The following is a 13,782-nucleotide window of genomic DNA, read 5'->3' as shown; positions in this document are numbered from 1 at the left end:
TTTCAAAAATACGTCAAAAGATCACAAATCGTATCTAGTTGAAGACATTACCCTTAAAAATTGAAAAAAATTCCCTCGTTCCCCGCAAATGGGGGAAATATCCAAAAAAATTACAAATTTAAAAATCGCTAATTTTCGAAATTTTTTCACTTTTTTTTCTTAAAACTTCCATAACTTTTTCAAAAATCAACAAATCAACATAATTTTTTTTTATACTAAAACCTTAGATATTTATTTTATTTGATATAATTTTTTTGAAAATCTATCACTTAACCTGCTCATTGGGGGGGATTTAAAATATCAACTTTTTTACAAAAACTAACTTTTTCAACTTAATTTTTGAAAATGTTCCGGAAATACTGCGTCCTTTAAACATACATCAAATTAAAGCTTATTTTATGCACTACAAAATGAAAAAAAAAATGTATCCCGACACTTTATCTTCAGCATGTAAACGGCTGCCGTAGTTAAAAAAACGCTATTTTTGTGTTAAAATTTTCGATTTTAAATTTTCAACTTAAAAGTGCTATAACTTTCGAAAAATGTAATTATCAGCACAAATTTTTTTTTCTAATTACATGATAAGTACATCTTTCATTTGACATACTTTTTACATACTTTTATTAAAATTGGACAATTTCCTCTTATATAGGAGCGTTCAAAACTTGAAACATTGCATAAAAAATAGAACTTTTTCAACTTAACTTTTAAAAGTATTCCGAAAATACTGCGTCTTTTAAACATATGTCAAATTAAAGCTTATTTTATGTACTATAAAATGAAAAAAAAAAATTTGTCCCGACATCTTATCTTCTATGTGCAAATGGCTGTCGAAAATTTAAAAAAAAATGTAATGTTTGCGATAAAAATTACATTTTATCGGGATGTTTTTTGTACTTAAAACTGCCATAACTTTTTCAAAAATGAACAAATAAAAATAATATTTTTTTGTATTGAAACCTTAGATATTTCCCTTTCATTTGATATAATTTTTTTTGAAAATCTAACACTTATTCTGCTCATTGGGGGGAATTGAAAATAGCAACTTTTTTACAAAAACTAACTTTTTCAACTTAATTTTTGAATTTTTAATTAAACACTATCTACAGATTTGCATCGAAGCCTTTTTTATAATGATTTTAATCACTGTCAGATATCATCTATACTGAACCCAACTATGCCACGACCCCACTTTGCCGCCACCCCACTGTGCTGAGTGTAATTATTTTTTATTTATTATTTTTACTTTGTACTCTATAAAATTTAATAAAATTATTAATAAAAAATTAAAATTTTGGTTTTTGTAAATAAAACCGAGAGCCGCATACAATTATGACAAGAGCCGCAATTTGGCCACCCCTGATATAGAATATAAATTATTGATTTTAATCTCGCTCTATATCCTATTTTCGTAAGCCCCTCTAAATATGAGCCACCTGGAAGAATTTTACGTTTTTTCCGTATTAAAATTCCGATCCTTCTCCTATCGCCTCGATTCCCGGTACCGTTCGGCTCTTATGGAGGATCATCACGATTACTACGTGAAGTTCGCTCTTGGAGTTCATCGAAAACGATTATTTTTCTTATTTAATTTATAACGTAATTCCTTTACCGATATTATTGTATCGGTTTACGTTTGAGTCTCTCATTAAACCGTATTTTTCTAATAATAATTATATCTATTTGTACTTGGAGTATATTACTTCAATAACGACTAAATTTGTTTATGTGTGTGTGTGTGATCAAGACAATAATAAAACATTAATTAATAAAGAAACGTTAATTTTTTTTTATTTTTAAAAGAAACTAATATCCTATGTTTACAATATTATTTACCATAGGTCGAAAAATAATAAATTATTTTAATAAATAATTTTACATTTAATAAATTATTAATTATTTTAATGCATTCAAATTATATTTCAAGTACCATATTTCAATATGAATAAAACTTTTTTTTATGTGTGTTGTTGCCCAATAATGAAAGATGATTTTTCCTATTTATATTACTTTTTTATTTGAAAAAATAATAATTATGTGAGCAATATTTTTAAAGACTTTATTATCTGATATTGTATCAGATTTTACATTTTATGTATGGCAATTATCGTGCACGGTGACTCTTACTTAGTCAATTGTTATACATTGAATTTCCGATTCATAATCGTTTTGTTCGAATGACGAACAATTCACTATTGTATTATTTTAAAAATTACGAGTTTAAATATTTATTTATTTAGCGAATACTTGGAATATTCGTTTTTGCCTACTCCATTAGATACATTCGACGTACTTTAATTTCGAATACTCTACTTTAATATGAAATATTAATCGGTTTTAGTGAGTATTCTACTTCTGTATATTCCCCCCCCATTTTGCAGCCTCTGCTAGAATAGTGAACGGGTATGGATTTGTTGTGGGGTGGGGTTGCACTTTTTTCCGATCCCACTTTGCTGGGTTTGAATTTGTTAGGCTTACTTTGCTCGATGGGGTTGCACTTGCTCCCAATCCCTCTTTCCTGGGTTTCACGTGGGTTTGAATTTGTTGGGTTTACTGTGTACGATGGGGATGCACTTTTTTCCGTTATCATTTGCTTCCGTCCCCACTATCCTTTGATAGAAATGCTCCGCATTTCTAGTATTTTCTTCTAAAATGGTAATTACAAAAATTTTCTAAAATTATATTTACTTGCTCAAAAAAATAAAATAAAATATTAATTTGCTAAAATTCATTTTTTTAATATAAATCATTCTTAATTTTCGAAATAATCATTTTATAACAGAATGATTCTGTTAGATTTTGTATAGTTAAATTTTCTAAAATATTGGTCTTATGTAAAATTATAGTCAGATTTATAGTTTTGCTGTTTTAATAACACTAATGATTTAAATAGGATTGTTTAAAACTGTTTATTCAAGGTACTACGATTACAAATAGGATACAATTAATAATAAAAAAAATTAGTGATAGGCTTTTTGAAATATTTTAAAAACTATTTGAATAGAGGTGTCGAATAGTTTTAAAAACTATTCGTATAGACTATCGAATATTTTTTCTATTCCAATAGTTTTTGAATGACTATCGAATAGTTCGATAGTTACTATTCGATATTTCCCATCACTACTTTCTAATAACACAAATTGATAGTATAATACTTCTGCTTACCTTTTTGTTGAAAGATAAGGCGTACTATTTGTATACTAGTTATATCAATAACAATTAAAATTCTAGGATATTATTAATAAATTTCTTAAAAATCATGACAATTTTCATTCTGATTAATTTATTACACTGATTTATTTTTACATGACATCCCTGTGAATTTATTTGTTTTATGTTTAAAATTAAGCAACTAATCATCCATAATTATTGTGCTAAAGGTTTATAGTACTAAATTACGAAAATAGTATATAGCGGGAGATTTACATTATTAAGTATTCTATTTAAGATTTTAAAATGCTCAATTGTGTAATGGCATAATGCACTTCATTTCTTTTCTTTGTTTAGCCAGTTACTTAAAATGTAAGTAAATAATGAAAAATATCTATTTAAATCAATTATAATGCATTTATTACCGATATGTGTAATTTCAGGTTTAACACCAATTGTTTTATCAAGTAGTGTTATATCTTCCTTCAACTCATTAAGATTTAGTCGTAGTACCCAAATGAAGGATGTGAAAGTAATACCTGATGACGTTGAAAACTTTAATCAAATACAATTGTCAAATAAGTCTCATATAATATTATTAGCCGATAATTCTTCAATCATAAACAAAAATGTTGAACTTAAAGAACATTATGAAATACAGAATATTACAGGTAGTCATTCTAAAAAATTTAGAACTATTATTATTTTACTTTAATTTTAAATTTTAGCAGATGAAATAACAAAATTGAATGATACATTTGCAAACATAACATCAATGCCTGAATTGTCTAATTATATGACTACTCAAATAGTTTTAATATCAGGTGCATCTATTGCAGGCTGTGTTGTCATTTTATCATTTGGTAATATAGTTTAATTTAGGAATGTAGAGTCAAAATTTCACAAATAGTTGTTATTAATTTGTTTTATATTCAAGTGATTTTAGGATACTTAACATATAAAAGAAGCAGATGGAATAGCCCACAAGCATTAGATCATTGTAGTAACGCAGATTCTATAGGATATTTAGATGATATGTTTAAGGTAAGTTTTATTATATAGTTATATAGTTTCTTAAATTTTGTTTATTTACATACGCTTATTTGTGATATTCGCATGCTATTTTTATGCACTCGCATCATTTTTACCACTAGTATCTCAATACTCGTATAATGAGAATAGAAGTTATGCTATGTTGAATAGCTTGGCTTACCTCAATATTTCATATAGCTCCTACAATTTTTCAAATTACTATGAAGGAAAATCATTGTACTGGTTGGCAAGTACAAAAAAATACAAATCAAAATTTGTATGAAATAAATACACTCTTGAAATCTCCACCACATAAAAAAGCAACTTTTGTTACCACTAATTGCTTTACTCCTATAGAACTAACAGATAATACAAATCCAAATGAAAGTATATCTCAAATTGTAATGATAATGATATCAAAAAATTTTCAAAAAATCCCATGCCATCAGTCTTTATTAAAGGTATCTTAGATATCAAGGAACTGTCAACAGCCTTGGCGGAATTACTTTGGTGGCTAAGATAACTTTAATTTTAAAAATACTTCAATATACTTGTAAATTCAAACTAATACTTCACTAAACTATTGCATCTTAACTCAATATCTATGAGAAAATACCTTATTACATATATCCAATTGCAAGAAGACAAATTGTTACGAGTATTTCTATGAAACCTCTCTCCCACTTTCAGATATCAAAAATTCATTAGAAGATATTAGAATTACTACTAGATAAATGACCAATGTCTTTTACTACCAATCCAAGATGAAGATCCTGATAAAAAACACATCATATCACAATTTACTAACTGCCAATCATACGGACATACAAAATATTATTGTGAACTCTCGCTGCATTTTTTGCAGTATGTTCAAAACCTTCAGATATACCAGAAAATGCATATTATGTACTATGTTGTTAGCTATTAAGGATGTAAAATTTACCGTGATCTTTAATGTTGTTTAATAATTTACAAGTTATTTAAAACCTTCTAGCTCTCAACCATTATCAATAAAACAACCTTCTGTTTCTTACATACAAATCATAGCAGCTCAAAACAAAAAAAAAACACTCCTCTTACCTACTTAGAAATTAATTAAACTATTTTTAACTTCTTAAATGATTTTAAATCTATCTATAATTAATCCTTTTTTCAATCACACAGTAATATATATGACTAACAAAATCTTAGCAATGTTAACAAAAATATTTCTTACACTCTTTCTCAAACCAACTACTCCAACTTCTCCTGGCAAAATACAACATCTAAATGAAAAACCAAAAAATCTCCAGACTATGACTTAATAATTGCTGAAATTGTAAACCAGTTACTTAAAAATATCATTATCCTATTGTCATACATTAACTTCATTCTGAGGCTACCATACTTTCCAATTCTATGGAAAAGAGCCGTTATAACCGTAATTCATTTAAATTAACCTTCTGACTCTCCTGCTTCCTACAGACCTACTTACTTTAGCCTTACTTTTAAAAAACATACAAAACTATTAAAATAATCACTACCCATCATAGAAAATAAACATTTAATCCCTAATATTCTATTTTTTTTTCATAGCATTCAGCAATTTAACATATTAACCATATAAAAGACACCACTTCTTATTGTTTTAAAAAAAAACTTGAATGTGCAGGAATTTTCTTAGATATGGAATAAGCTTTCAATCGAGTGTAGCATGAAGGACATCTTTCCAAAATAAAAAATTATCTACTCACTCCACTATACCTTCTATTTATATCCTTTTTTTGAAATGCCATTTCAGAGTTAAAATCTATCAAATCTAAGATGTATAAGTGTTGAAGTATCACAAGGTGTAATATCCTCTCCATTACTCTTCAACCAATATTCAACTGATATCCAATCAGTAGGTTCGCAAAAACATTATAAAAGCAGTTTTTGCTGATAATAGTTGTTGTTATGGAATTTAACAAAAACCATCTAGATATGGCAAATGAACTACAAAAACACAGTATCTCTCTCAACTTATGATATTTATTCTAGAATCAAAGTAATTTATATATAAGATATCCACTTAAATAACATTCACTCTACACCCAAAAACTTGTCCTCCTATTTCTATAATGGTGTTAACATTCAAAATAGAAACACCATAAGGTATTTAGGAATATTTCTTGACAGGCTTTTAACATGGAGTCCGCATATTAATACTAAACAATAAGCTTAACAATAGTTACAATTACTCCTTTCCTTTAACACTAAAAGCTTAACCTTAATGCAAAAATTATAATGTACAATTCTTTAATTAAACTTATATGTACTTATGGCCTCAAAATTTGGGTAATTGTAAAAAAACAAACATCAATAAAATCCAAATATTCCAACCCAAAGTACTAAGAACTGTTTTAAAAGCTCTGCCATATATCTTCAATGAAATTATCTACTCTAATTTAAAAATTCCAAAAATAATTGATGAAACTAAAAAAAGCTATTTACAACAAACTACAAAACCATAAAAACTCACTAATAGCTTCTTTTTTTTTAATGGCCGACATTATTGTTGACTTCTTTGGAACTGTCATTAAGCATTACTTCAGAGCAACCCAGTAATAACTAACTTATACAAAAAACACATTACTGTCTACCATACACAGACTTAGGCGTTGTTGAAGTAGAGATCTCCTAAACTGAATTAAAATTTATTGTAAATCTTTTTCTTAACTAGAAGCTATGCCATTGGTAATTGTCTTCTTTCATACCTATGATAATCAACTAAACTTTTACACTTATTGTTCCATCTTGTAATATACTGTGTATTACTGAAAATTTTTACCTTTGATGAATAATTGAGAAAATATTAAATATACTAGGTCATTTTTTTTTTTATACCCATCCACATAAATATTACCCTGCTACTAGTTCAATATTTTGTTAAAAGATCACATCATATCTAGTTAAAATCATCAGTGTTATAATTTGCAAAAACTACCTTCAATGGTAGTCTAAAAAATGTTCAAAGGGAAATGTTTGCTAACTTAATTTTTTATCATTGAAGACCTTTAATTTTGGTTCTTTACTATTAAAATCTAAAAATATAGTACATATATTTTTAAACTAAGTACAAAATTTCTGAGTCTGAATTTTGGGTTGATTTGCACTTTATTTCCTTATAGGACCACCATAAAGGAAAATATTAAAAAAAATAACTCATAGAAATAGTTAATTTTGATATTTAGAGTTGAATTTTCATAGATTAAAATAAACATTTTTTTCTGTAAGATATTGATCGTTGAAGATGAAAATCTTAATTTATAAAATTTAACTTAATACTAGTGTAGCTACAAACGCATACAAATTATTGTATTTTATGAGTGATTTTAATCACTATCAGTTTTCAATTTATATTAGTTTCAAATATAAATTCAATCTTTCATACTATATCTTGACTGTACATTACTTTTTAGGGACTTTTTTTATTGATTATTATTACCTGACTAGTATGCTTTAATATCATTGATATAATAGTAGTTTATTAGTTCTAAATTATAAATTAATTACTTAAATTATAATAATTTAAATAACATAAATAACTATAGTTGTTGCATTAATATTTATGAAATTTTAATAAAAATATATACGATTTACAGGAAAATTCTGATGAAATGTACAGTTTGGACAATGATTCATTTTTGAATAGTTTGGAAGCCATGACAATTCAGAATTATTGGACTGAAAACATTAAGCATACAAAGCTATGATTTATAATGTATAACAGTCACAGTTCAGTAGTTATATTATTCATTTCCAAAGCAATAATAAGTATTAATTGAATTTAAAAAAATTGATATCACCAATAAATTTTATAAACTTGGATAACATATGGCAAAAAAGTTAATTTTTACCACTTATACTTTACTTATAGGATGTGTATTTTTGTCTTAAACATTTAACTTAATTTAATTTAATTTAACCCAATTCAGTATTGTTACTAGACTTAAGTTCCTAATAAGTAAGTTGTGATTTCTTCTTTCCCTTTTAATGTAAATTTATGTACAATTTAAACATTTCTTTCTCTATACAATTATGTTGTACTTTTTTATAAAATTTTATTGTTACCATAATTAATCTATACAACTTAAACAATTTATTTATATTGGACACTGTAGAAATAAGTAATTATTGAATTAAATTTATTTTACTATTTTATTTGTTAAACATTTGTTAATCTATGATTTCTTTTACTTAATATATAATAAAATGAATTTTTTGGAGAATATGATTCTATTTCATAGTTCTGTGACATGTAAAATTGTACAACTTTTTCTTCATTTTTTAGAACAGTCAAAACAACTTTCTTCATATTATGATGGAATGCTATAATTTCAATTAATTCCATTAAATATTTTCCTAATCCTCTGCTACGAACTTCAGGTTTTAGTTGAATTTCATATAAGTATAACACTTCAATTGAATCTTCAAGATCAAAACGAAAATGTATAAATGCAGCTAATTCATTATTGGCTAAATAACGCACAATAATATATCTAAAATAAAGGTATTAATAAATAAAAGTACTGTCATAAATTTTATTAAGTATAGTAAAATATTATATTTAAAAATTTATGTTTGTAAAAATAAATTATGGACAATTATATTCAAATAGCTAAGTATTAAAATTTTATCTAAGAATACAATTAGAATAACAGTTATTGTTTTTTATTATTATTGTTAATGAATTTTCTTTACCTAGCATCACAATGAAACATTTCAGAACGTTTTTTTCTTTCCTGCCATCCCCAGGGACAATTTTTATAAGACTCCATCATATTCTTCTTAAATAAATGAAATATTTCTTCTCTTTCCAAGTTTTTGATATTAGTTGCTTTCAAAAAGTTCATTTTTAATTCAAGAGATTGTTTATTAAATACCATTTTATGAGAGAAAGGTTGAGTTGGATCAGACAATTGGTTTATTTGCTTAACATAACGAATCCTTTCTTCAACGTCTGCATATTTTTCTGTATTGTTTAGGTCAGAATAATCCATAATAATAGAAAATAATATTTAGTCCACAGTATAAAGATAGTAACTCAATTTAAAGGTAACATCAATAAAATTGTTGACACTTTTTTATCTATTACTCAGAACTTGATAGGTATTTTGTACTTCATCAAATATTTATTTTATGTTCTGCTCTACCATATAATAGTTTTAGAAAAATAAAAATGCGTATATTCTTATAGCAATAGAAAACTTTTATTGAATCTTCTACAAAATTTCTTAAGTTACATTACATTTTTCTTTCTTTCAAGATTAGAACCATTACTGTTTCAATTAAGTAATTAAAAAAAACTATTTATTATTTTTTAATAAAAATTGTAAAAAACAATAAAAGATTATTTTTAAAAAATTATTTATAAGTTGCGCAGAGTTAAAAAAACTACACTGATTTCAGCCCAAATAACTCTGTAATCTCTGTGGCTTCTGATTTTAATTGTGTATTTACGAATATGATAATAATAGATTAACTTTTTTGGCGGTAAAATAACCATCATTAGATAACAGTTTTATTCTTGTTCTACAAACATGTATACATCACATCACAGTTTGATTACTCAATACTTTTTAGTGATTACAAGTGTGGTTATTATTTAAGAAGCCAATAAACGAGTTAGTCTAATTGGCAAGTTTCTATAAAACTGTTTATTTAAATTATTCAATTTATTTTTATTTTTATAAAGTACTAATCTTGTTAAATAGTGTTCGTGGAGTGCAATTCATTCCTGTACGTTTGGGGTACTTAAATTAAAAATATTTGTATGTAAAAATAAATTAATGTGAATTTATTATTAAAAAATTTTAGTTATTAAAAGTATAAGATGGAAATGAAAATTATTGACGAAATACTTGAGGATAAACAACAAATTGTAAGTCTTCTATGGTTAATAAAAAAATAGTTTAATTAACAAATTATTAGTCAAATAAAATAATGATGTACAAGTTAAAGAAAACTTATTTAAATGTGTTGTTGATTGGTTGTATAACTCTCTAAATTATGATTTGTTGTGTAGTATAATATAACAAAAAAAAAAAAGGAACCCAGTGGTAATACCAAATAGTTGGGACAAGGATAGATATTATCTGGCAGTGATTTAAATCACTGTCATAAAAACACATCTATGCAAATCTGTATATAGTGTTTAATTTTTAGAACTAATTATTAGATTATTCCAAAAGCTATTCAACTCTTATTTCCTTAACTATATTCTGATTACTTGTTTTATGATACATAAGTATAATAAATATAGGATGTCCCACTTTGTTTTACTAATTTAACTTTATAAAATTATATTTAAATTAAGTACAAAGAATGGTGTAAGGATAATAAAGGATGAGGAGATGAAAAGTAAAGTAGTAGAATTAGCCAGGAAAAGTAACAGAATTATAGTCGTAAATTTGATATTCGAGTGAGGTTTCAAAATGGTTATTAATGAGAAAAAGAGTCCCGAAAAAGTACATTAATATAATAGAGGATATGTATGAGGGCACTTGTACCCGGGTAAAAAGTGTGGAAGGAGTAACAGAAGGTTTTCGGGTAAGAGTAGGAGTGCACACAGGTTCTGCTTTAAGCCCTTACTTATATTCTATAGTGATGGCTGAAATTACTAGAGAAATACAAGGAGAGGTGCCGTTGTGCATGTTGTTTGCTGACGATATAGTTTTAATAAGAGAAAATAGGGAGGAAATCAAAGGCTAGAGGTGTGGAGATGAGCTCTTGAAGAAATAGGTTTAAGAATAAGTAGGAGTAAGATACAGTATATAGAGTATGAGTTTGACAAAAGAGAATACGGGTTGTAAAATAGGGAGATCAGTGATAATAGGCTAGGATTTGATTGGAGAGGTGGAGAGTTTTAAGTATTTAGGGTCAGTTGTGCAAAAGAGCAGTGGTATTGATGAGGATGTAAGACACAGGATTAAGTGCAGATGGATGAAGTGGAGAGAAGCATCTGGGGCTTAAATGCATTTTACCACCCCATCGAGATTTTTCAAATTTTTTTTTTTAAATCAATTTAGTTTTTCATACCGACTAAGAATATATAAAAATTTTTTGTCGGCGAAGTCTAGTTTAAAAGTTATGAGCTTTCAAAGATTTCAATAATCATATACAAATTTTGTTATATACTGCTGTTTTTTTTTGATAATTTTCATTAATTAACTATAAAAAGTATTCTCGATGATGTAGTTACCGAGGAATAGTAAATTTAAGAGTATTTATGAGTACATTAAACGTGTTAAGGTAGTGTTGAAGTAAATAAATTTAATTTTTTTTGATCTATTTTTTCAATATTATATCACTATTTTAACATCAAGGTTTTATACTTGTTGGGTCACTAAGAATTTCAGTCGAATGGGTTTAAATAGGTTAGGTTTGGGCTTGACTTCTATCCTCTGGGGGTTTGGGGGCGTGAGCCCCCATCCCATGAGAGTCCCGAAGGTGCTCGAATCGGTCACCGGAGCCGGCAGGCATAGGTGACCACAACTTATTTTTAAATGGGTTTGTATAACTCAACATTATAACATTAAGGTATTAGTAAGTATATTTTAATACCTCAACAACTTAACTAATATCAACAATATCTAATGTAATAGTATTTTTTTTTTGTTTACAACAAGTGTTAATTGGTGTACATAATAAACAGTAAAAACTTTTATTTTATTGAATTAACAATTCTATGTAAAACACCACATCGTGGTCTTTTTTTTTTTTTTGCTCAAATTGAATTAATTGAGTTTCTTGTTATTTTTATTTCGTATTGCGTAAATTTGATGTGCGTAGTTTTGAAAAAAAAATTTGGAAAATCCTTATTTTTAAAGATAATTTTGGTTTTAGGATTTTTAGAATGAGGATATTATGTAATAATTACGTCATTATAGTTTCACAATAGTATCATGAGAAAAAATCCCAAAAATTAACAAAAAAAAAACAATTTTTGAGCTATTTTTAGTTTTTGATGTTTCAACTTTAAAAAGCTATAACTTTTGAACCAATTTTTTCCGACAATTTTTTCAAACACTTTTGAAAAAAGCATTGAAAAATACACGTTTAAAAAAAAAAAAAAATGAAAAAACTCGATGGGGTGGTAAAATGCATTTGTTCCGCATCTGGTGTCTTATGCGATAAAAGAATTCCAACGAGGCTAAAAGATAAATTCTACAAAACTGTTGTGAGACCAGCTATGATCTATGGTTCAGAGTGTTGGGCAGTTGATAAGAAAGTATATAAGATGTAGCTTAGATGGATAAGTGGAGTGACTAGAGAGGAGAGATGTTGAGGATGTGGGAGATTGTTTCTAGTGAAAGTTTAGGATAAGGGTGGCCAATCCCAAGTAATTGGAATTAAGGTGTGGAAAAATAAAAAAAAATAACTTATATTCAAATTAGTAAATCATAGAGGGACACTGTATATATTGTAGAAATTAAATTTAGTATAAAATTGATATTTTATAATTTGTATTATAATTTTCATTGAGAAATTATAAAAAGTTATAAAGTAATTGCAAAGACCTTATTTGACTCATGAGCAGTGGCGGCTCGCCGGGTGAGGCAAGTGAGGCACAATCTCACCTGCAATTTACCATATAATAATTTATTTATTTCGAGCCTCTATCAATATCAAATATTTTTCAAAATATTATAATTTATTTTTATAATTAACGCAATTTGTAATCTTGAACCATAAAAGATAATAGGACGAAAATAGATAACATAATGTTGCGCCAGACTAGCGCTGCACAAACACAGTGAGATATAACACGGTATTTAGTGCCGAAACCAAAGGTTTGCGCTCGCCGTTTATTAATGATTAAAAAATGACAACACTTTACACGACTGATTACGAAGCAAACCAATGAGGTCCGAGAGGCAAACTTTTTAACACGCTTTTATTAGTTTCACATGTATATTGTATGTTGTTTGTATGTTGTAAGTTTGTAACTCCACGCGGCACGTGTTATTATGTCGCGTATCCCGTCGTCTATGACCTTGAGACTAGACCGTCGTATCGCATTCACCCCACCCCGCTCACCAGTCGGCAACTACACTATTTTTTTAACACGCTTATATTAGTTTCACGTGTATGTTTGTTGTTTGTTGTTTGTTTGTAAGTTTGTAACTCCACGCGGCACGTGTTATTATGTCGCGTATCCCGTCGTGTATGACCTTGAGACTATACTGTTGTAATGCATTCGTCCCACCCCGCTCCCCACTCGTAGACAACAATATTTTCTAACCCGTAGACGCGCGCGCGTCATCAATTATGTATATATATAACGACTCGTGCCACCTTTATCAGCCGTCGCCCTATTATGAGTATTTGACTGACCAACACCTCGCGTTATACGCCGCTGTGCAAAGTCCAGCAAGCGCCGCACGCCCGACGACATTCCGCCGCAAATGATACCGTAGTCTTCTACCCGTTGTCAAAGTGACAACGTCTACGATTCGATCCGCACTCGCGCGGCGTCGCTATCAACGCTGCTAACCTGTTGACGTCCGAGGAACACGCCGGACAACGCGTCGTCGATGCCAGCGAAAGTGCCGCGATATTATGCGAAGATTATATATT

General features: G+C 27.8%; 3 protein-coding genes across 8 annotated transcripts in view; 2 read left to right on the top strand and 1 right to left on the bottom strand.

Moving 5' to 3' along the window:
* The first annotated feature begins 3,188 nt into the window (after window positions 1–3,188).
* LOC126894115 (uncharacterized) lies at window positions 3,189–8,253 on the top strand. 5 transcript variants are annotated; one of them, XR_007701315.1, is made up of 6 exons: window positions 3,189–3,522; window positions 3,594–3,821; window positions 3,879–4,013; window positions 4,097–4,194; window positions 4,873–5,046; window positions 7,806–7,931. XR_007701315.1 is itself a non-coding variant. In XM_050664873.1 (5 exons), exons 1-5 carry the CDS (start codon window positions 3,480–3,482, stop codon window positions 7,914–7,916), a joined length of 615 nt encoding a protein of 204 aa, XP_050520830.1. In that variant the 5' UTR covers window positions 3,197–3,479; the 3' UTR covers window positions 7,917–8,253. The 5 variants fall into 5 exon arrangements, 3 of the variants coding, with proteins under 3 accessions (XP_050520830.1, XP_050520829.1, XP_050520828.1); XR_007701314.1 differs by having other exon boundaries at window positions 3,199–3,522; window positions 4,088–4,194; XM_050664873.1 differs by lacking the exon at window positions 4,873–5,046 and having other exon boundaries at window positions 3,197–3,522; window positions 7,806–8,253.
* An 89-nt stretch (window positions 8,254–8,342) lies between these two features.
* LOC126894114 (N-alpha-acetyltransferase 40) lies at window positions 8,343–9,653 on the bottom strand. Its single transcript, XM_050664870.1, has 2 exons — window positions 8,905–9,653; window positions 8,343–8,702 (listed from the first exon to the last, which is right to left on the bottom strand). Exons 1-2 carry the CDS (start codon window positions 9,201–9,203, stop codon window positions 8,369–8,371), a joined length of 633 nt encoding a protein of 210 aa, XP_050520827.1. The 5' UTR covers window positions 9,204–9,653; the 3' UTR covers window positions 8,343–8,368.
* A 104-nt stretch (window positions 9,654–9,757) lies between these two features.
* LOC126894109 (uncharacterized) overlaps window positions 9,758–13,782 on the top strand; it is an 18,389-nt gene continuing 14,364 nt past the window's right edge. Inside the window, exons 1-2 of one of the 2 annotated variants that reach the window (XM_050664863.1) lie at window positions 9,758–9,942; window positions 10,021–10,084. In XM_050664863.1, coding sequence (XP_050520820.1) covers window positions 10,037–10,084 — 48 coding nt within the window. In that variant the 5' untranslated portion in view covers window positions 9,758–9,942; window positions 10,021–10,036. Of the gene's footprint in view, window positions 9,954–10,020; window positions 10,085–13,782 lie in introns of both variants that reach the window. The other variant, XM_050664862.1, reaches the window with a different exon arrangement.

This window comes from Daktulosphaira vitifoliae, unplaced genomic scaffold, assembly GCF_025091365.1.
Source record: "Daktulosphaira vitifoliae isolate Bord-2020 unplaced genomic scaffold, ASM2509136v1 Scaffold_1, whole genome shotgun sequence".
Classification (NCBI taxonomy): domain Eukaryota; kingdom Metazoa; phylum Arthropoda; class Insecta; order Hemiptera; family Phylloxeridae; genus Daktulosphaira; species Daktulosphaira vitifoliae.
This window is presented reverse-complemented; position numbering and strand designations above follow the sequence as displayed.

Bases quoted from the DNA above. Each gene is read 5' to 3' on its own strand.
- LOC126894114 (XM_050664870.1), bottom strand. From the start codon at position 9,203: ATGGATTATTCTGACCTAAACAATACAGAAAAATATGCAGACGTTGAA. The intron at 8,703-8,904 runs GTAAAGAAAATT...CCTTTATTTTAG, and splicing joins ATGTTTCATTGTGATGCTAG to ATATATTATTGTGCGTTATT.
- LOC126894115 (XM_050664871.1), top strand. From the start codon at position 3,480: ATGCACTTCATTTCTTTTCTTTGTTTAGCCAGTTACTTAAAAT. The intron at 3,523-3,593 runs GTAAGTAAATAA...GTGTAATTTCAG, and splicing joins TTTAGCCAGTTACTTAAAAT to GTTTAACACCAATTGTTTTA. The intron at 4,014-4,087 runs GTAATATAGTTT...TTTATATTCAAG, and splicing joins TGTTGTCATTTTATCATTTG to TGATTTTAGGATACTTAACA.